Here is a 24,350-nt window from a genome sequence, read left to right on the forward strand (position 1 = left end):
TTTACCACTGCATTCATGTTTCTTTCAGAAAATTTGTTAACAAACTTATTTGGCGAAACATCAACAATTAGAAAATACCTATAGTGCGGCTTTGAGGAGAACTCCTCCAGACTGAAAGTCTGGGGTTGTCTGCTGCTATGGTAACAGGCGAGAGCACTTTTCTAATGGGGGTGAAAAGGAGGAAAGAAGGTGTCAATTGGTTTACTCACTACAACCTACGCTAAGATTAAGACAAAACTATTCATCCCACACCCCTTTACAAAGTGACCTTTCCTTGTAACCACAGTACCCGTCACGACGCGAGGCGAGTGCGTGTTTGGAGGAGTTCTCCTGAAAGTCGCACTATACCAAACCTGTGTGTATATTATTGGTTACCTTTCATTGAATGAGAGTATTGTGCTGAGTTGTGTTTGGCAAAGGCGAAACACAGATCTCTCTTAACTCCAAAATCTAATTTTTTTAAAGTCGTTTTCATTTGTAATCTAAGTAAGAAGTCGCAATGTAGACAATTTGGGGAAGTAATGCTTCGTCCGGTTAATTATGGATAAGACTAGCAATGAATTATCCAAACCTGCCTATAAGAAATTCATCTAGTAAACAACAGATAAATTAAGTGGATTTCTAACTAAATTGATTTTCTCATCAGAGATCGCTACACAAAATGAAAAAGTAAATCAGTTCATAAATAAAACCTATGGATAGATAACCCATATGAAGAGGTAAAATTTCGTAGCTACTACATCCGATTTGTTTTTATGCCTAAGACTAAATAACATACCATCCTGCATTATTAATGTACTTCTACTGTTAACAATATGGCTTTTGATATTTACCATTCATTTTGCAAATCAATCTAACTTTAGTGGAAGACATACACGACTTAAGATAACACTCAAAACATGGTAACCCTTACAATTTATTTATGTCGTCATGTGAATTTCCTAATATCGATTGATGGCTAACGACTTAAGACATTTTAAAAATTTAAACAGGGTGCGTATTCAAATCTTTCAACAAAAAATAAGCACCTTTTAAGTACTTTTTAAGCACTGAAAAATATTTTTGAGCACTATATACAATAACAAAATGCAAAATAATTTTCGAAGACTTTGCATGATCATGATAAAACAACTAGTTTTTGACAGAGAACTCATCTCTTGATTATAATAGCCACCATGAAAAGATCGAGAGATTTTTTGGTTCGATTTCAGAGGGTGGATAATGAAGCCCGAAATTGAGAATATCTTGCAAAATGCAGCAGAGTTGCACAATAGAGAATAAGAATCTCACCGAACCCAGCTCACTAGACGCACATGCGGACTCGCAAGTATTTCACCAAACCTGTAAAATGATTGGCGCTTTCGTACGCTATGAATAGACGGTACGCTGAAATTGATCGTGGTTGAATGAATTCTGAAAACGTCGAACAGAGAAATGAGAAAAGCACGCTTTTGCATAATACGTGGCGAAAATTGACTTGGTAAGGAAAAAAATTCCCATTTTCGAAAAGGGGAAATGAAGCACTTTTTAAAAACACACATTAAAAAAGAGCTTCGCCACCTGCGACGTTAATCGTAGAAGAATCAGTAGTCGTAGAAAGATCACTAGTTCTATTCAACAACTCTTTTTCCTGGTCTTCTCGCTTCCGTGCTCTGTAATCACGGTAATATGGTGCATTTTTCCCTCGAGGACCTCTTGAACCAGTGGAAGTGCTTGTGGTTGCCTCATTGTCTCACCCTGGAAAATGTATTTGTATTAATAATGTATGTGAACGCGTCATAATGTAACTTCAGAAGAGAAAACCTAACAATCAATTGATATTCACAAGAGACGTACCTTGGCATAACCTTAAATCCGCCGCATTGTCCGTGGGATTGTTTTCACTCATTTTTTAACTATTGTTATCCACTAAATTTGAAAATAAAAAATACTACTCTATTAAATTATACTAGGAGGCTCCGCCCCCTGCTCGCTAACGCTCGCCAACCCCCCGAGAATTGCTACGCAATCCTATGTGGTTCACGCCGTGAACCATGGCTCGCTGCGCTCGCTCGCCAATGAACACAATGTTCTAGCACAAAGACATAATATATTATCATCAAAGACATAGTATTTTATTATCAAAGACATAGTATTGTACTTATGTAGAAGAATTCTACCAATGTTCTTATTGACTTTTAAAAAAGTATATTAGCTATTTAGATTGTACATGGTGAAAAAATCAAAACATAAGCTAAATAAGAAACATATTAGCAAAATAAATTATCAAATATTGCTTTACTAATATTCTGCATTTTAAAGCGTGGAAATTCAATGCATAAATAAACGCGAAATATAAAAAAATTCAATGCATTCAATACAAACACTTAAACGTTTTTTAGACGTTTAGGTAGCTCCCAGTAGAAAAGTATCAATTCAACAGCGGCCTTTTTAAAGCATTCTCACTTCAATTAATTAATTAATTCCTAATTGAGTTTAAATAAAATATTGTCATGTTTTTAGTGCATGAATCTGAATTGAACAACCTGATAATGCTCACTCTGGTTATTGTTATCTGGTTGCTCACTACGTGCTCTTGCGCGCCGAATCCAATGAAAATGAAAACTGTTGCCAGCGCGAGAAAAGAAATATCATCGGTTTTATTGATACATACATACATACGTACGTATTAGCGTTTTATATAATATAGATGTGTATTAAAAAAAACTAAAAAAATATTCATAGAAAAACAATACTTTTATGACATTTATTATTTTTATGCTAGTGAGAACCAAAACAATGTGGAAATGAGAGAGGGAAAACTGGATCCTACCACGTGATTTCCCGGCCAATAAAAATGCAGCGTTAAACGTTTAACGCAACCTTGTTGGAAGTCGCATAAGAAGTATAACTTCAAAAAAGAGATTTGACTAAAACATTTAAAAATAATGAGAGCAATCCAATAGCAAAAATGAATTATCTCAGCAGGAGTTAGTCGACATTTTGTTACAAGTGAATGCCATATCCCACTCCTCCCCTACTTCAGGTGTTGTTGACAGGCAAATGCATAGAAACTTTAGTATCATGCAAATGAAATTCTCCAATGGCCAAAAAACACGTCAACTTTGTAGCTACTAAACATTACATAGAAAAAAAAAAGCAGAATATCCCTTTACACTGAAGTGAATTCTAAAGTGTGATATCGTCTGTCATGGCCATCAGACACTAGCCATAAAAAGAAAAAATTGTAAATGTGCCGAACTTCGAATCAGCACCAAAAGGAACGTAGAGAAAACAGACACTAAAAACAGCGGGATGCTTAGAGAACCGATCACAATGGATAAAATAAATAAATAAAAAAAAGAAAAATAGAGAAAGATGTTGGAAAAGAACAGAAGAAGAATCCAGAGCAAAAGTTGTTGAATAGCCAAGCAACCTATCATTTCCCATGGCGAAATTTGATTGCAAAGGGAGAGAGAGAGAAAAGTCGTAAAAACTTCTTGAAGTCGATACCTCTGAGTCGTTTTCACAAACATTGTTTTCAGTAGAGAAATATATTTTTTTTTTCCATGCCTTGTGGAGTAAAGACGTGCTTAATTTTGTTCATTAAATCGTCTGAACTCGCACTTAACATTGTCAACTATATTTAAACTTTTAATGATAAATACCGTTTTAGATACATGTAAGCTAGCAATAACGTACAAAATTACCAACACAGTACAGTCTCAGAAAGAAAAGAAGAATACGCCCGTGAACCACAATATCTTACGACATAGTTACCACCATAATAAGCGGACGTTAAATTGAACCCTATTTTAGTTAAGTTAAATCAGTGGTTCCCAACCTGGGGGCGATTGCCCCAAAGGGGGCGATAGAGTCCCACAAGGGGGCGATAATTCTTTGGGGGGCGATCAGGGGGCGACGAGTAATCAAAAGATAAAACTGTTAATAATATTAATAACAAAAGCTATTTAAGGATTGGATTGAATGTAGGGTTTAGTGGCACAAAGTCCAAAATAGGACATGCTGCGCCAAACAATACGGTAAAAACAGTTCATAAGACATGATGCGTGCAACACTTAGTTATTCGTATAATTATAACTGATAAAATTGTATAAGTTGATGAATAAAATCAGATAAAAGTGTGAATATGATATAAAATACATGAAGTAAGTAAAGTGAATAAAATTGCAAATGTATTAAAACATTTATATACAGTTAAAAATACCAAGAGCACGTAAATACGCAAAAATGTTTGGATGATGAATATTATCTAACAAATCTTGCATGCATAAAATAGAACTTCCAAAATACGTTAACCGATACTGGTTAAGACATGGGCATGTTATTAAAATATGATGAATTGTGAGAGGAACGTTACAACCATGGCATTGAGGAGCGGGTTCTCCTAGCAACAAATGGAGGTGTGTCAACCGGGTATGACCAATTCGAAGACGGGTTAGTTTTACATCTGCTCTACGTAATCGAAGTACTGGGAAATGGTCCAAATCAGATTTGATGCTGTGGAGTTTATTAAAAACTTTGAGGTCCCATTGTTCTTGCCATAATGATTTTACAATTTTTCGAACATGTAGTTTTATGTCAGAGAAGGGTACGGACAATGTTAAAACAGATGTGGCAGATCGTGCAACTGAGTCAGCTAGTTCATTACTTGGAATACCAACATGACTTGGTACCGAGCAAAATAAAATCCCTTCTTCTGAAGAGTAGTTAACAAATGAATAATGAAACATAAAATTGGATGAGTATCACAGTGAAACTTTTCTAATTGGCTCAAAACGCTCATACTATCGGAATATATACAATACTTCCGAGTAGAGCGTGTAGAAATTAGTCGTAATGCTAATAAAATAGCAACAGCTTCAGCAGTGAAAACAGAGCATATATCAGGAATTCGGTAGCTGTATGTGAAAAAGCTATTTAAGATCGAAATCGAAAGCATATATGAAACTTATGATAGTTAAAAAATTTCAAGTTCATTATCGCTTTCGTCATACGCTTTGGTATCTCAGGCAGAAATCTGACCTTCAAGAATTCCCTTTTGTTGAATGTCTTTTATGTACCTTTAATAAATTTTGTTATTAGTTAGTGACTGTTAATTGTTAGCTTGTTTCTCACCGTTAATAATTGTTAGCTTATTTTTTAACAGTTATAGCTACAATGCTTGAATATATTGAAATGTCAATGGATTCGAAAAGGTATTCATCCGAATATTTAAAATACAGTTTTATCGTGTCAATGCAAAATGTGCAGTTTCCATATTGTCTTTTGTGTGCTAAAACACTTACTAGTAATGAGGCGTTGAAACCCTCATGAATGAGAGATCATTTATTGAGATAACATAGTGTGGTGATCAGAGCCGGATTATACCTTTCGTAGGCCCTAGGCATAGCCGTTTTTGGGCCCTCCCCTCCTTCCCCCACTCCTCCCCTCTTTTCAAAATATATGCTAAAATTTTCTTGCATATTTTTTTTTATACATTTTTATTAATATGGATTTTAGTTTACAAATTTGTTTATCGAAATTTTGTCAGAATCTGAGATTAAACTAAAAGCGCAAAATTTGGTGAAAATTTACTCATCCGATTTAGAGGAAAACTTTGTAGATGAATTTGTAGACTATTTTCAAATTTGTATGAACATAAATCTGCACAAGAAATGTTGAAGGCTCAAATTAAAGATAAACTTGTGAATACTTTTCCTAACGTTCACATTGCATTAAGAATATATTTGTCGATTCTTGGATCAAATGCAGAAGGAAAAAGATCTTTCTCCAGATTAAAATTGATAAAAAATTATTTGCGTTCAACAATGAATCAAGATCGTTTGGCATCGCTCGCACTTATGTCTATTGAATACGACATTTTGCGTAGTTTGGAATTCGACAGCATAATACAAGATTTCGTTGAATCCAAGAAAGTAATATATTAGATCATAAGATTCTGCAAAATAATTTATTACCGAAAAATATTATATTTTTATTTGTATCTTCATAATTTTGTGCAAAATACACTTGTTGTTTTTAAAGCTAAATTATTTTTGTCAACACATTTTTTTCTCCCAAGTTTTTCGTAGGCCCCTGAATTTTGTAGGCCCTAGGCACGTGCCTAGTGTGCCTATAGGTTAATCCGGCCCTGGTGGTGACCCATAACTATTTCCCCTTTTCCTTTATCCTTCAATCACAATTTTCACGAAGTGAAACTTCTAATTTGAAACCCAAAATTGGGAACTGAAACTAAAATCTGTCAATCAAAATTCGAATCCAATAATATAACTTCTCAAATAAAATCTAGCCAATCATTGCACATTAAAGGTGTGGCTAATTCATTTCTCTGGAGAGATCCGAACCGAACACAGCATCTTTTCGCTGCTTAAACTCATTGCCAATGGACGTGCAGTCCCAACTCTCCATTAATTTTATTATTTTACATGTAGCGTCTGTGATGTGGTTAATAAAATCTTAATGTTTAACCTTCTGATACTTTAAGTGTACCTGTGGCGTAACTACCACTACAAATATTAAATACCAAATCACTAGTATATAAGACATGTTAACTTGATTCTATCACGAGGTACCTTTTGATCGATGAAGGTTGGCATAGTCTAAGATTAAACACCCCTCATTGGTGACCTACGGACGTGATAAGAAATTGTCAATATTGATGGATGAATCCACATTAAACAGTTGATTTGCTTAGAAAAAATATACTGCTCAAAAAAAAAAAAAAAAAAAAGAAATCCGTTGAAGTAAATAAAGTCTTCCGGTTAATAAATAATAATGAGCGAAATGCTAGAAAAAAAATAGCGAAAAGCTATAAAAAATGAAAAAATAGCGAAAAGCTATTAAAAAAAAAAAAAAAAATAACGAGCGAAATGCTTGGAAGAAAAAAATAAATATAGTGAGCAGAAATTGAAGTTAATAAAAATAAAACAGCATTAATCAACTAGTGGTATCTGTTCATCGAATTCTATCACAGATAAAATTCTGGAAGAGGAGTAATGTGGCGTAATTACCACTACAAATATTAAATACCAAATCAGTAGTATATAAGACATGTTAACTTGATTCTATCATGAGGTACCTTTTGATCGATGAAGGTTGGCATAGTCTAAGATTAAACACCCCTCATTGGTGACCTACGGACGTGATAAGAAATTGTCAATATTGATGGATGAATCCACATTAAACAGTTGATTTGCTTAGAAAAAATATACTGCTCAAAAAAAAAAAAAAAAAAAAAAGAAATCCGTTGAAGTAAATAAAGTCTTCCGGTTAATAAATAATAATGAGCGAAATGCTAGAAAAAAAATAGCGAAAAGCTATAAAAAAATGAAAAAATAGCGAAAAGCTATTAAAAAAAAAAAAAAAAAATAACGAGCGAAATGCTTGGAAGAAAAAAATAAATATAGTGAGCAGAAATTGAAGTTAATAAAAATAAAACAGCATTAATCAACTAGTGGTATCTGTTCATCGAATTCTATCACAGATAAAATTCTGGAAGAGGAGTAATGTGGCGTAATTACCACTACAAATATTAAATACCAAATCAGTAGTATATAAGACATGTTAACTTGATTCTATCATGAGGTACCTTTTGATCGATGAAGGTTGGCATAGTCTAAGATTAATCTCCCCTCATACCTACACACCACAATCCCATAATAGTGATAAAGTTAGCAAACACCTAAACTATTTTCAAGGTCTGAAAATAAATTTGAAAAATGGCCTAATTTAAATGAACTATTTACAAAAGAAACAACTGATCTTGACGAAGGTCTTCTTGCTTCCTACGAAGTTTCCTTATTGATTGCTAAATGTGGTAAACCTCACATGATTGGCGAAACTTTATCTACTACTAAAAAATAAATGATGAAATAATGTTGGGTGAGGGAGTGAGCAATAAGATAATTCACTCTGAGCAATAATACTGTGTCCAGGCGTATTGATGAGATGGCCGCAGACGTAGAATCAAAACTCAAATTTTTGAAAGGTAAATGTAAGAGTTAATTAATGATTATTATTTGGTGCGTAATAAATAAAGTAAAGTTATTTGTTATAACTGATAGATTGAAATCATTGGTATATGTACTAGAAATTGGATATAGTCATGATTAAAAAGGTTAAATGAATGAAACGTCGTGATAAATATAATTAAGGCCGAAAGTATATATAGGTAATTAAATAAAATTAAAGGGAATGTGTTCGTTAAGGAAAGTGGTTGTACAATGCTAATGTGGGATAACAATAACCCAATAGGTCCAAAGGGTCACAAAGTGTGAGGTTTGAACAAATTGGATGAATTGGTATCACCGAATTTAGAATAAGGGTGAAACTAAAAATAATTAAAGATAAAAAGATAAAGAAACAAAGTCATGCTATATCCAGATATAAGTATTTAAGATAAATGGGGTAAATTGATGTTTCCAATATTATCAAGAATACAATGCCCAAAACAATAATAAAAGGGTACTCACCATACATGAGGACATATTAAACAAACAGACATCAAAGGAAGACGGGGAAATAAGCACTTCAGCACCACATTCAATTGTTAACAAATTATTTTTATTTAGTAACAAATATCGATCGTTACATTTACTACACATGAATGGCGATTATTAGAAATGGATGATAAGAGAATTAAAACAATGAAGGCGTCATACATAAAAGTAAAATATAAAAGAACGAGTAATTTAATCGTTAAAATAAATATGAAAAGAAAACTTAAATTTGAGAGGACTTTTAATGTTAAAGAAAAATTAAAGGTATAAAATGTTGATTTTAAATTTTACAGAGATTGATTACGGATAAGGTTTTAATTTAAAATAAAGAATAAGAAAAAAAAAGTAAAAGAAATTCCTCGATACGGACCGAAGTCCGCATCTCGGAGAAAAAAGGTAAGCTGCCCGAAGGCTCGAGAAAAAGAGAATGTATTCCAAAAGACTTAAAAATTCCTTAACTCGGGTAGACCAGAAAAACTACGACCAATTAAATTTAAAGAGGCGGAGAGTTTGAAATTTAAAGTAAAGGGATTGGCTAGTTAGCCCCCCTAAAATTAAAAGAGGAAAAAGAAAGGCGTGAATAGAGGGGGTTGGTTAACTTTCCCCACAGGAAGTGCGATGACCGCAACGACCATGAGAAAGGTCACCAAGAAAGTTAAAAAGATTGCTAAAATAAAAAAAGAGGAATAACGTTTAAAGAAAAAATTGAAGGCTTAAATAAAATTAGAAATAAAATTGTCACATTACATTAAGTGTATATGTGACAGTAAATTTGCGTTTCAGATTGATGAATCAACTGTGATAGATAGCAGAGCTGTTTTAGCTTACGTGAGTTCATAAATGAGAGTAAAGAGACTAACGAGGAAATATTGTTTACAAGAACTTCGATCACTGATATAAAAGGATCGTAGATTTTTAAATTAGTCAAAGATTATTTTAAGGAAAAAGAAATTCTCTTCACAAATGTAAGTGCTTAGGCTACAGATGGTGCTCCTGCCATGTCTGGTCGTCACACTGGGTTTCTGGCACACTTTAATAAAAAAGTACCGGAGGTCATCACCATTTATTGTGCCATTCATCGTCAACATTTGGCTGCAAAAAAGTTGAGTGGTGCCTTGCATGACACTTCACAATTCGTTATTTCTGGCATCAATAAAATCAAAGCTAATTCTCTCAGTGACCGTTTGTTCAGAGAACTTTGCCTTGAAAATGATGAAGATTTCGAACGCTTGCTCCGTACATACAGTTGTGAGATGGCTTTCAAAAGGAAACTGCTTGTGCCGTTTCTTCGAATTATTAGACTCGGTTATTGAGTTTCTTGACACCACTGATCCCGTTTTAAGTGTGAGTTTGAAGAAACGCAAGTTGGAAACTGTACCTGACGGATATTTTTGAAAAAATGAATGAAATCAACATAAAACTTCAAGTAAATAAATTCAACACTATCAAGGCTAAGGGAATCATATCTTCATTCATCGCCATATTTGATATCTACAAGTCAAACATTGGTCGCAGAGAGCTAATGCAATTTCCAACTCTTTAAAAAGTGTCCAATGGCAGATATCGAGATTCTCGAAAATAAAATCTTAATTTTTACTGATCACCTTGATCAGTCAAAAACCGATATGGAATCAAGATTTAAAGATTTGATGAAATTATAAATTCCGGATTGGATTTTCGATCCTTTCTCTTTTGAAGTTGGGGATAAGCTCACTCCCTCTTTGCAGACTGAGTTTTTAGATTTGAAGTATGACTGAGGCTAAAGTCGTCTATAAAAAATAGAGTTACGAGTTAGCTTGGGTAAAGCTTACAGACACTTATCTACAATTGTGGAAACAAACTGGGCCCCTTCTCATCTCGTTCCCATCAACATATTGAGTGGAGAGAGAACTTAGTTCTGCCGCCCGGCTGCTTACAAAGCAAAGAAATAGGTTGGACATTTGCTTCAAAGGAGACCTGCGTTTAATATGTGAAGAACATAAAACCTGACATTCAAGCTTTAACTGAAATACGCCAAGCACAGGGCAGTTTTTCTTGATTACATTAATATATGAATTTTAAAAAATATACTTTAGTTTTCTTTATTCCATTTTAAGTGTCATTTCTTTTGGAAAAAAGGATACACAATTTTTTTAATTAATAAAAATGGCAGAATAAAATTGCCTCCTTATTTGCATTTCAATTTAAATTAAAATCAAATATAACTTAGCATATCTTCAGTGTTTGGTCTCTCACAAGCAGCAATGAATGGTTTTTGAGCAAAAAGAGAAAGGGGCGATATGTGTCAGCCAACCCCAAGAGGGGGCGATGGTCCACAAAAGGTTGGGAACCACTGAGTTAAATCATAATAAAATGCAAATCAAGTTCAAGGAGCTCGATAATGTCGTTGAATTTTACACCTTAAGGCCTGGTTTCTTAGAACATGACGCCGTCAGCTGGAAATCAGCGCTAACCTCTGATTGGTTCATTTGTGAGTTTGATAGTATACGTCATCGAACGCTCATCTTGAACTGCAACAACTCAACTGCAGTTGGATTACAACGTGACGTTAACCACAGAAGCAATGGCGGACAACATCCAACACCACATTGAAATCAGTCAAGATTTTGATTTTGACATTAAACGTAGCTTCTTCATTAAACATAGCACTCATCATTTAGCTCAGCTATAATGTGTTTTTTCTTGGACAAAGTCATTATTTGTTCTCTAAAACGCTGGTCGACAATAACAAAATCAATACTAATTCAAAATAAATATTTGTTTACGTTATTAACGCATGCGCAATGAGAGATAATGTCTGCGTTGGACCGACTGCTCACGCTGAGCTAACAAAAAAGTATTTTTTTGGCGTCAGCTCTACGTCAACTTTCCGCTGACGCCCAGATAAGGCGCTAGTTCTAAAAAACCAGGCCTTGAGCTAACAAACCAGTGTTTTGTGGGCGTCAGCGGAACGTTGACGTCCCGCTGACGCCCAGATAAGGCGCTTGTCCTAAGAAACCAGACCTTTAGTAGGCTGTAGTAAATTAGTGCGATATGATGGTTACAAACAATCATCTGGACTAACAATGATCAGACACTCAAACGGAAAAGCGAAATCCTCAGATAATAATAAGGTTTCACCAGGTCTAGATCTAGTGAATTCTAATGCAAGTAACATAAGAACAAAACATTCCAATAATTCTAAGTGGAGTTAATCAAAATAGATTGTTACTATTATAAATAAAATCGTACAATAACAATTCGTTATATCGAGTGTATTTGAGGAAGCATAAAGCACTATGCAACAACTTTCTTCTTAACCCATTGACGCAGATGAGGATACTGGTGTCCCTTATTTTAAAAAAAAATTTCTGATGCTCTAAATTACAAGTAAATATATATTTTTGTACTTTTTAACTATAAAAAACAGTCAATTAGTTACTCCAAAAATGATGTTATATTATCGAAATTATAAGTGTACTAAAAAAATACGAAATTATATGTGTAAAAATCCAAAAAAGATAGTTTTAAAAAAAAAAAATTTTTTTATTCATATTCGAAAATGTATAAATAATTGATTTTGTAGGTTAAAGAAAATTCCAATGATGAATAACTATTTTTCATAGATCTGTAAATAAGTGCAAATTTGAAAAATTATTGTTTGGAAGATTTTATTGATGCCGAAAAAGACACCGATGTTTCATGCTGTGTTTCATAACTATAACTTATTAAAATGCTAAATACAGTACAGAACCCGTTATCCGGAAATCAGAAAACCGGAAAACCAACAAACCGGAACGAAATTCGATGAATTTTCCCGCCATTCAAAAAAAAAAAAATTTTTTTCCTCATAAGATTTTAGGATTTTTCTTTCTTTCTTGAAAGATGTTTACCTTACCATCGTTTTGGAAATAATCATTAGTGTATTACTTCATCGTTTTTTCTTCTTTTTAAGAATATTTCCAAATTTTTTTTTTTTTTTTTAGTTGGGTTTAACAATAAAAAAAACGGTTTTTTGTAGCGATTCAGAAAACCGGAAAAATCAGTTATCCGGAATAGCGATGGTCCCGATCGTTCCGGATAATCGATTTTTCACTTCGTTTGACAAAAATTAATGCAAAATAAAGAAGAAAAAAGTATGTTCAATAAAAAATATGCATTAAAGGACGAAAACAACAGCTGAATGTCACGACTGAATTTGTGTGATATCATTGTATACTGTAATCAGAGGTTATGATTCGTATTAAACCGTTAATCCACTCATCGTGAGCGAGCCGTGATAGCCCAGCTTGAGCGCTCGCATTCCAATTATTGAACCGGGTTCGAATCACAGCAATGGCTGGCCGATATGAATTCCGCATCCGGCTTGCACCGACCACAGTGCTGACTTAAAATATCCTCAGTGGTAGACATATCATGGGTTAGAGTCTTCTTGTCATCGGGCTAACCGTGTGAGGTTTTTGCGCTTAACATTTCCCAAGTAACACAAATGCGGGTTAGTTCCATCAAAAAATTCCTCCACGAAGGCAAATTTCTCCCAAAACTTGATACAGAAGTTCCTTTATCTTCTGGAGTGGGTTCAAAATTAGAAGGCTACGGAATTGAACATTAGTAGTCTTTAACAGCAGAACTAACTCCAATTACTTATGTCTTAACTTACTTTTTAGCAGTTTCTCTACTAAAAAATAAGACATCTTTTTAAAATGGTTCGTTTTGGATGCATGTACGGCGCATATAACCATGTCTTAACTTACTTTTTAGCTGTTTATCTACTAAAAAATAAGACATCTTTTTAAAATGGTTCATTTTGGATGCATGTACGGCGCATATATCCATGTCTTAACTTACTTTTTAGCTGTTTCTCTACTAAAAAATAAGACATCTTTTTAAAATGGTTCGTTTTGGATGCATGTACGGCGAATATATCCATGTCTTAACTTACTTTTTAGCTGTTTATCTACTAAAAAATAAGACATCTTTTTAAAATTATTCGTTTTGGATGCATGTACGGCGCATATATCCATCAACAGAACTAACTCCAATAAGAATTTGATCTGATTTTTAAAATTGTTCCTTCGCAAAAATCGTTGGAAAAAGTGATGTAAATTATTATGTAAATCCTGCAGAGGATTTGAAAAGAGTTCTTTGAAGAATATCGAGCAATTACATTTTTTACGACTTTTCCATTTCTATATAATGCTTCCGCACACATCCCCCGACACACACAATAAATAATAAATTCGAAGTAATAATTTTTATTATTTTTTCTCTCTCTCTCTCTTCTTTCTTCAATTGCCATAGTATTGCATCTATTATTCATGCGAATTCAGAGAATAGTGTTTTATGATCTATAATATTATAATTTATAGCGAGAAAGAGAGGTTGGAATAAGGCGTGTCGTAAGTGATGTGGGAAAAAAAAAGAAGGGTTCTTTTTTACGGGAGTCTCGCCAACAATAAAATTGAGCGGGTCGTAAAAGAAGATGCCTCATCAGTACACAGCACTGGTAGACGAGTCTAGGAACATTTCGTCTGGATGGCTGCACAATATGCCAGAGGCTCCCCTTCTAAATCAATATTCAAAAGCAGTAGCTAAAAGAAGAGGAAGACGGGGAATGAATTGCATTGATTTAACTTTTTCTCACAGAAGAGAGGAAGCCGTATATTTAAAAAAAAAAAAAAAAAGAAGACACCTTTTAAAACAATACCTCTACAATGATGTCATTGCTATTTATATATTAGCTCCACAATTACATTTTATGATTACGGGACAACCGAGATCGCGTATGTTTTTTTTTTAACAGTATCCGATCAACGTCTCCCTGGAGATAATTTAAATAATCGAGTGGCAGCAACCTTACAAGAACTCAAGAACAAGCTGCTCTGTAAATACAACCGAATAATAACTAACTATCGAATAAACGTAACGTAACCATTTCAAAATCTCGGGAGAATACAACCTAAAATAACGAGGATCAAATTTTTCACGTAGACATAACCCATCTTAGACAACGAGTACGGTGTCTGTGTCTCCTGTAGACATAACCTATCTTAACGACTACGGGGTCTCCTGCAGACATAAACTAACGATGACTAAATGTTATGTAATTACAAAGGCAAACGTCCGTGTAAACGTAACATAACAAAATATGAGTAGACGTAAAACAAAACTTAACGAGGAAATAAACTCTAATGTAGACTTAACCTAACTTAGCGACAACATTTCGAATGAATACAACTTAATTTAACGAGGATAAATAACCAAATGACACATTCACGGGCAGACATAACGTTTACAATGACAAAATCTCGGAAGACATAACATAATCTAAAGAGGACAAACTTTAGTGTACGCATTACCGAACTAAACGAGAACGACATCTCATGCAGACATAGCCTAACTTAAGGCGCACGATTTTTCGCGTAGACACAAACTAACGATGACAAACTGTCATGCAAATATGATCGAACAAACTATCGTGTTGTAGACAAGACATAACAAACGAAGAAAAACTCTAGTACAAACAAGCATAGCCTACGATATTTTAAGTAAACATAGTTGAAATCTCGTGTAAATAGCACAGCCTAACGTAACGAGAACTAACTCTGAAGTTAATGTAACCTAACGATGACAAATTTTAGACATAACTCAACGATGGCGAAATGTTGAGTTGAAATAATCTAAAAAGAATAAACTCTGGTGTAAACATAATCTAACTTAACGAAGACAAAATCTCGAATAGACAATAAGACACTATTTAACGATAACAACACTCTATTTATAACTTTTAAAAAAAGTATTTAAACAATCAAAAAATCTTGAGCGTTGTAATCTAACGGTAACTAATTCCCGTTTGTTCTACAGACAATTTTAAATAGAATATGGTACGAAAATTAGACGACAATAATATAACATATTTCCGACTATTTTGTGTGCAAAAAAAGAAAAAAAAACATCCTACCAATAACTTTTGATGTAATGATCGGCACATTTCACTTGACCCTCAAAATGTAGAAGGCAGCCCGCATTCTTAAATAAAATTTTAAAAAATTTAAAAAAAAGTTTGTGTGAAATCGTTAACCCATGCTAGATCACCGAAAAATATTTTTTCAAAATATTTTCAATAATAAGAATTCATCAAAATTATAACTTAAAAAAATTGTACCTTTTTCAAACCGATTTTTGAACAACAGTCATCGAGTTTTCTTACCTAAAATACAAGAAAAAGAATTTAGTATATGAATTAATCATAAATCAGTTCATAATGCAATACTTAAAATCAAATAAGAATTTCAAATAATATAATATCGATTATATTATTTGAAATTCTTATTAGATTTTTATTAAAAATAAATACTTAAGTTTATTAAAAATAAATACAGATTTTATGAAAGAAAGAAAAGAAAATAAGTGAAATATTGTCCCTTTGGTGAAGCACAACAACCCTAGTTTTAAAAGCTTGCCGATTCCCAAAGGAAATAAGCAGCAATCGGAGAAAGAGGCTTATTTAGTTTAATGTAAAGAGTATACGCAATAAAATTCAATAAGAAAAATGTAGTAGTTTGTTCGATAAACTTTTAAATTTATTCTCCCTCCCCCCTCAGACAAGATCTCTAAAATCTCTTCTGTTGAATTTCATTTTTATTTATATCTCAATAAGAAAAAATCATGTCCTTTATAAAAACGAAAAATACATATAATTAAAATATTTAAAAAGTATATGAAAAAAAAACATCACTTAGTGTGTTAATCCATTTTACATAACATGTTTTAACATGAAACAAAAATAATTTAAAATTTATTAGTTGCACAACCAGAAAATACATCCATTTTACGCAAATGTCTTAAAAGAAAATTGAAAAAAAAAAAAATACTTGTATAAACGGAAAAAATATCCGTTTACGTAACATGCTTATACATGTTATAACAGAATGTGATACATTACATATCACATCAGATATGAATCATCGCGATAGTTGTTAAATTTTACTCAAAAATATTAACATAGGTGCCACTCATAAAGCGATGTCACATCACTCCTCCCCTGTATCACTTCACATCACGATTGTTACACTCTCGTATATAAACCGATGCTAACAATCCTAAAACGAAACACACATTTTAAACTAAATTAATATTTTAAACTCCAACTACGGCAGTTGTGGGCAAAATAATGATTAGATTAAACCGCAAATTGGATCATGATTAGAACAGATTAAATGACTAAATCTGTAATTATTTTGATTTAAAAAATACATAATTGTGCATTTAAAATATGTAATTTTAATCAAAAAGTGGAATGTCACTTTTTACCTCTTTCCTCTTCTATGTCACGAAATTACGAACGTCTACCCTACCTTCTGAGTGCGACATCATATATGTTCGATCCCATGACTTTTAAAAATAATAATAGCTAAAACATCTAAAATGTTTCATACAATGTTTACATACTTAGAGTTTGTTTAATTCCCCTCCTTTAAAAAACTCCAACATCAGACTTAGTTTATAGCATCGTTTGATCTCTACCAAGATCATCATCGTTACTTACCAAGAATACTATAATACTGTTTAAGATTGGTGCAGTATTCTGCCTATGAAGTTTAATGGCCTACACCAGGGATGGCGAACCAATGGCACGCGACACAATATTTTGGCCACTCCACCGATCACAATTGTTATTGCACTATGAATTGTTATTACAGAAATGTCGCACACTATGAAGGATATGTAACAATTAAAGTAAAATTCACAAAAAACAAACAAAATAATAAACAATTATTAATAAAAAAATTAACAATTAATGTTAAAAGAACAATTAATAACCTTAAAAACAAGCTAACAATAAATAACTAGCAAAAAATTTAACAGTCCTGCTTAAACTAACATCTTACAACCTAATATAAGTTATTTGTCATCTAATCTGCAACAACAGAGGTCACACTGATGTTACTTTAAGTTGAATTACCCGTATAACTGAGACATTGCAAAATGTACTTTTTTTTTCATAGTAAATAAAGAGTTTTGAGTTGATAGTATTTAGTGTTATTATTTTCCCAATAATCACATAGTCAAAATGATTTGACGGCACGTCTATGACCTCATTAAACAATTTTTTTGAAAAAATGGCACGTTGGTGCATAAAGGTTCGCCACCCCTGGCCTACACGTAGAATAGCCTTGCCATGCTCCTGAAGGCGATGCCATTATTTTTATTTTACAATTCTTTTATTTCAATATTTTCGTTTGTTTTCGCGTGCCAACTCCGCCGTGCCAAACTATGGCACGCGTGTTGACAATCCATAAAAGAAGCCTTTTCGTAATACAGCTAGGAAAGAAAGAAAAGAAGGAAAAAAAGGTACGAAATTGACTCCGCCTTTAAGTTTGTTTTGACACAATCTCACGAAACCTTCTCCTATTTTCATAACAGAGAAAAACAAACAAGACGACCGAAGATTAAAAAAAAAAAAAAAACTAATTAATTGATTAATATTTCAAGATGGAAGAGGGAGGGGGGGGGGAGTGGTAAGTCATTTTTCGTGTTTGGCTCGTTTCATTTCAATCTTCCTCGACAACAAAAATAATTGAAACAAAAAAAGAAAAAGAAAGAAAAGAAAGTGGAAATGGAGACAAAAATCAGAGGCGTGCAGCAGCAGCAGCAGAGAGAAATAGAATCCTCATTCATCAAATTCAACCGACGATGAGTGATTGCTTGAAGAAGTAAACAAGAAAATAAGGAGGAGAGAAGAAAAAGAAAAACTGAAATAGATTTGTCCTTCAATCACCCCATATCACTTACCTCTTCTCTCTTTTACAAGAACAACAACAACCAGAACTTTCCATTAAATTATCTTACTTCTCATTTATAAAAAATTTCGACAGGCCAAAAGATTCAAAATTACTTACTAAAACTTAAAAAGTAATTATTTTCCACGGGATCCCATCAAACATAAAGTTGCTCAAATGTAACGTAAGCACCTAATTGCGGAGTTGGAACGTAAGCAATGCATACCCAAGTCAAAATTCTTGACGGTCCCATAATTTTGATGGTTTCACTGCGATTCATGATGGCCCAACATAATTTGATGGTTACTATTGTTGAGAAATGTAGTAGTACATTAGCTTAATTTGAAATCTCCCCACTAGAGGGCTGATATTCTGTGCAGTTGAATCAGTCTTTTTATCAGTGTTTTCATCATAGAAAAAAAAAGGGTGAGAATTTCCCACGTTTTCTCAAAAACAGGGTGAGATTTCAAAAAGTTAAGTGAGATTTCTAAAAACTAAAAAAACACAAAATCTCTTGAAAAAAAAATCATTTCTTTAATTATAATACATTTTAACGTCTTCTATTTTTTAAAGCATTGAATATTTTTGGTGCATCATCATAGAAGATTTAGCCTTTACAAGGTATTTGTCCATCTTACATAGTAAGTGCACAAAAAATGTGAACGTCTTACATGAAGAAACCTTACCTACGGTAAACACGTGGTTGCAGAGAAATGTGTTCTGAAAGGGGTTCCGTGGTTGTGTTCTGTTGTTCGAAAAGTTTCTGAACAATACTGGTAAATAGGGAGGCTAGATAATGGGGCAGATGTTGAAAATAATGTAAGATCCAGGAAGAAAAGTGAAACGGATTTTATTCTAAATGGCGTAATTCGAAGCTTTTTCCAAAATGCGAGAAATTGGCGAATTTTGAAATTGATTTATAGAATGCGCGAATTTCTCGCGGTAATAATTTTTCATTGCGAGAAAAGAAAAAAATATGCGAGATTCTCGCTTTCTCGCGCTGTAGTGAAAACACTGCGGCGAGTCTACCATTTGACCACCAAATACTAAGCATCGGCTTGTATCGATTGTAGTGTAATGTTTAACTTTTATAATCTGAAGGGTTCCACCCTTAAAATATGGAACTTGTTTTGTTTAAATAAATATTTGTTTTGTTTTCGATATTCATTACCCTTCCCCTTTTTGTTTAACTATTATCCTACATTTTCCATTAAGCGTTCATGCTTTTTGATATGCCCATGATGGAAGTTGATGATGGTTAACCATCATGAGAAGTTTGATTCTTATGGACCAACAATCCATGATGGTTCCATCTATACATTTTCATAATGGTTTATTGGGACTTCTTGTTGGTTCTCAGGAATATACCATCAAAACAATGTTTTTTTTAAATGTTGGACCATCATAAATCAGTCCGAATTCCTACATTGAAATGATGGTTGTAATGATGGATGGTTGAAATGATGGATGTTTCAACAATGCATTTTTATGATGGTTTAAAAATAATTCTTGTTTTCTGAGCAGGAATATACCATCAAAACAATGTTTTTTTTTAATGTTGGACCATCATAAATCAGTCCGAATTCCTACATTGAAATGATGGTTGTACATGATGGTTCAAACATATTAAGATACTATGATGGAAATTCGTGATGGTTCATAATGGTACAACAATGCATTTTTATGATGGTTTAAAAATAATTCTTGTTTTCTGAGCAGGAATATACCATCAAAACAATGTTTTTTTTTAATGTTGGACCATCATAAATCAGTCCGAATTCCTACATTGAGGGGATGGTTGTACATGATGGTTCAAACATATTAAGATACTATGATGGAAATTCGTGATGGTTCATAATGGTACAACAATGCATTTTATGATGGTTTAAAAATAATTCTTGTTTTCTGAGCAGGAATATACCATCAAAACAATGTTTTTTTTAAATGTTGGACCATCATAAATCAGTCCGAATTCCTACATTGAAATGATGGTTGTACATGATGGTACAAACATATTAAGATACTATGATGGAAATTCGTGATGGTTCATAACGGTACAACAATGCATTTTTATGATGGTTTAAAAATAATTCTTGTTTTCTGAGCAGGAATATACCATCAAAACAATGTTTTTTTTAATGTTGGACCATCATAAATCAGTCCGAATTCCTACATTGAAATGATGGTTGTACATGATGGTTCAAACATATTAAGATACTATGATGGAAATTCGTGATGGTTCATAATGGTACAACAATGCATTTTTATGATGGTTTAAAAATAATTCTTGTTTTCTGAGCAGGAATATACCATCAAAACAATGTTTTTTTTTAATGTTGGACCATCATAAATCAGTCCGAATTCCTACATTGAGGGGATGGTTGTACATGATGGTTCAAACATATTAAGATACTATGATGGAAATTCGTGATGGTTCATAATGCTACAACAATGCATTTTATGATGGTTTAAAAATAATTCTTGTTTTCTGAGCAGGAATATACCATCAAAACAATGTTTTTTTTAAATGTTGGACCATCATAAATCAGTCCGAATTCCTACATTGAGGGGATGGTTGTACATGATGGTTCAAACATATTAAGATACTATGATGGAAATTCGTGATGGTTCATAATGGTACAACAATGCATTTTATGATGGTTTAAAAATAATTCTTGTTTTCTGAGCAGGAATATACCATCAAAACAATGTTTTTTTTAAATGTTGGACCATCATAAATCAGTCCGAATTCCTACATTGAAATGATGGTTGTACATGATGGTACAAACATATTAAGATACTATGATGGAAATTCGTGATGGTTCATAATGGTACAACAATGCATTTTTATGATGGTTTAAAAATAATTCTTGTTTTCTGAGCAGGAATATACCATCAAAACAATGTTTTTTTTTAATGTTGGACCATCATAAATCAGTCCGAATTCCTACATTGAAATGATGGTTGTACATGATGGTTCAAACATATTAAGATACTATGATGGAAATTCGTGATGGTTCATAATGGTACAACAATGCATTTTTATGATGGTTTAAAAATAATTCTTGTTTTCTGAGCAGGAATATACCATCAAAACAATGTTTTTTTTTTTAATGTTGGACCATCATAAATCAGTTCGAATTCCTACATTGAGGGGATGGTTACTTATGTAAGCTACCATTAAAAATATAATGGTTCATGGTGGAATTATTGATGGTTACCATCAAGATTATGTTTAACATTTGTTGATCCAATTTTTAACATTTAACAATATAATCCGAAGCAGCATTATGTGGGCTCATTTAAATTTGCGATAATTGGAGAATTATTCATTAATAATAACGCCAAATCAGTGAATTTTTTTTTTAAAAAAAAGGAATTTAATTTTATAAATATTCAAGCAATTTGTTTGAATATTCATTAATAATATCGCCAAATAATTTGTTTAAAATTATTCGTTAATAATATCGCCAAATTGGCGCTTTTTTTTTAAATTTTTACAAAAAGGTATTTAATTTTATAAATATTCTAGCCATTTGTTTGTTCTGAAGCCTAGATATTCCCTTGTAGCAAGAGAATATATACGGTTTCAAATTATCATTTTGCTTCGAGTATAAGGCACTTAAACAGTTTTTTTTTTTTTTTTAACTTATCGAAAGAACCTCGTATATGTAAAATCGCTTTTTAGTGAATATTATGTTACGTTTATAACTAATAGGAGCCCTATATTGAGATTAAAAATTAACACAAAATGATAAGAGAAAAAAGGTTTTAGAAAATTAAACGTTTAATACGTAATATTTTTCATACTTAAAAGCTACTCAACTGCACTGCTTAACTCATAAAAATATGGAGAAATTGAGAATTATTTATTGGAAAGCGCTTAAAAGCAGAGCTTTTTGAAAGAGGTCCAAGGTTATTTTATGTCCGATTTTAACACCAATTCTATAGCACATATTGTTTAAAATTAAAACTTTTTGCTTATTTTAAAAAAAACCTTCAAACTATAGATTTTTCCTACTTGGAAAGAACACCTTTAACATTCGTAATTCTGTGAAAAGCCATCTTTTGACGATCAGAATTGCTAGAAAGATACATAAACGGCCTCCTTAAAAGAAACGCCGCCAACAAATATCACCAGTTTATTGCATAGCGAGATACATTCTACGTTTTCCCATAGTTTGAAGAAGAAAAAGAAGCTACAACTACATATAAAAAGACTTCTTTTGAAACAGATTCAATTTTTCTTCTCCCTCTTTTAAAAACCAGGCGGCGAAAAGAATTCGGGAAATGAGTGCGGCCGTTTATTTTTAAATCCATCATTTTATCGAGAGAGATTTCTACAAGATGAAAGGGGGTGAGAGGGGGGGGAGAGAAAAAGGAATCTTTCCACTTGCTCATTAACGAACACCAGATTTTTTTTTCTCCTAAGATTTTCCCAGATTCATCTTACTTTCCTGATAGAGATAGATAGCAGGAATAAAAAATAAAAAAACCGGAGATACGGAATAGGGCATGAATAAGAACCACATAATATCCATCTCACAAAAATTTTTGAAGCTCTCTCTTCGTCATCGGAGCCACTGAACAAAAATAAATAAAAAAAAATTGGGGGGGAAGGGTGGCCGACCTCCTTCCTTGTAAGAAAGGAAGGGGGTCAAACCTCTCGAAAAAATTTTCTCAGCATATCAATCATCATTGAAGCTGGCTTCCCTGTCCTCTTAAAACACGTCTGGGATATCTTCTCTGCACTCTTTAGGGGAGACAGATGTGAGAAAAGAAGGGATTGCACCACTCAACCCTATAACAGCATATCCCCAGATGATGAATGCGGGGTGGTGGAAGACACGAAATATCTCAGACAGAGATCAAACCTTTGTGAACTAATTGAACAGCAATCTACAACGTGATGGTGATCGAGATAGTGGATTGAAAATCTGTGGTTCATGGATTTCCCAGACACTCCTAAGAAATTTTTCCTTCAAAAATGGTAGCTCTGTTCTTCTTATTGTATACTTTGGAACACTGTCAGGAAAGGCAAGCAACTACGTGTAGAAAAACGCGTACCCTCCAGGGCTCGAAAAACCGCCCGTCCTCGGGGGTCAAAAATTCCCCGCAGACAACGAATTTCTCGAATCCGACGTCCGCACGGACTGCCATTTTCCCGTTAATGTTCGTGATACATTTTCAATTTTTGCTATCTTTCAAGAGTCTAGCGTTTCACTTCTAAAATGACCCTCTGATCAAGAAGTACGGCAACATACTGCGCATGGTGGAATTGGTGTTTTCTCTGTCTGGGAGTACTGCAGCGGTTGAAAGGGGCTTTTCAGCAATGGACTTACAAAAAAAAAAATAATAATAAATAAATAAATACATAAATAAAATTAAAAATTACGTACTGGTCTTAAACAAGAAGCGTTAAACGCAATTATGAACATCTACCTAAATGGAAAACCCCTTTCAGATTTCTGTGCAGAAACCTCTGTAGATCATTGGCTTGATTGTGGAACTGGCAAACGTCATATTTGATTCATTTAAAAAACGCAGTACCCTCGGATACATTGACATTCCAGATAACTTGACCTTCGTCATTTAAATTATTTCATAAAAGAAATACTAGGTTACTATTAATAACCTAGTATTTCTTTTATTACGGTATAATGTAATCCTAGTAACTACTAATTCATTGTGCAATTTATATGAATGTTTGTAATAAATAACTGAAAATTATATTTTTATTTATTTAGAAGTTACGGGTTAAATTTAAAGGAGGACGGGTATATTGTTGGACAAGCCGTCCTCGAGGAGGGGGAAAATTTCTGAGTTTTTTCGAACCCTGGTGCCCTCCCATCGGTACCTACCATCCAAAGCATCCCTGCGTACCTATACAAAAACTCACCATTTCAGAGCATTTTGCGTGAAGTGTTTTGTTTCTTTTTTTCTTTCGGTTAAGAGGACGCGCCATACCGCGGAAGAAAATTTCACTGGCAAATTCTCTTTCTCCCTCAGAATTAATTTAAAATTTGTAGCATAGAAAAAGTCCAATCCAGTATCCCCAGAGGTTTAATTGGTTATGGGAACATTCGAA

At 33.2% G+C, this 24,350-nt stretch overlaps 1 protein-coding gene across 1 annotated transcript in view; it reads right to left on the bottom strand.

Annotated features, from left to right (window-relative positions):
* The window catches only part of Snoo (Sno oncogene), a 441,297-nt gene that overhangs the window by 48,867 nt on the left and 368,080 nt on the right, over window positions 1-24,350 (bottom strand). Inside the window, exon 5 of the mRNA XM_087157925.1 lies at window positions 15,646-15,690. Within this exon, the coding sequence (XP_087014051.1) occupies window positions 15,646-15,690 (45 nt within the window). The remainder of the gene's footprint in view (window positions 1-15,645; window positions 15,691-24,350) is intronic.

This window comes from Parasteatoda tepidariorum, chromosome 2, assembly GCF_982258835.1.
Source record: "Parasteatoda tepidariorum strain Cologne lab strain chromosome 2, Ptep-v5.0, whole genome shotgun sequence".
Classification (NCBI taxonomy): Eukaryota; Metazoa; Arthropoda; class Arachnida; order Araneae; family Theridiidae; genus Parasteatoda; species Parasteatoda tepidariorum.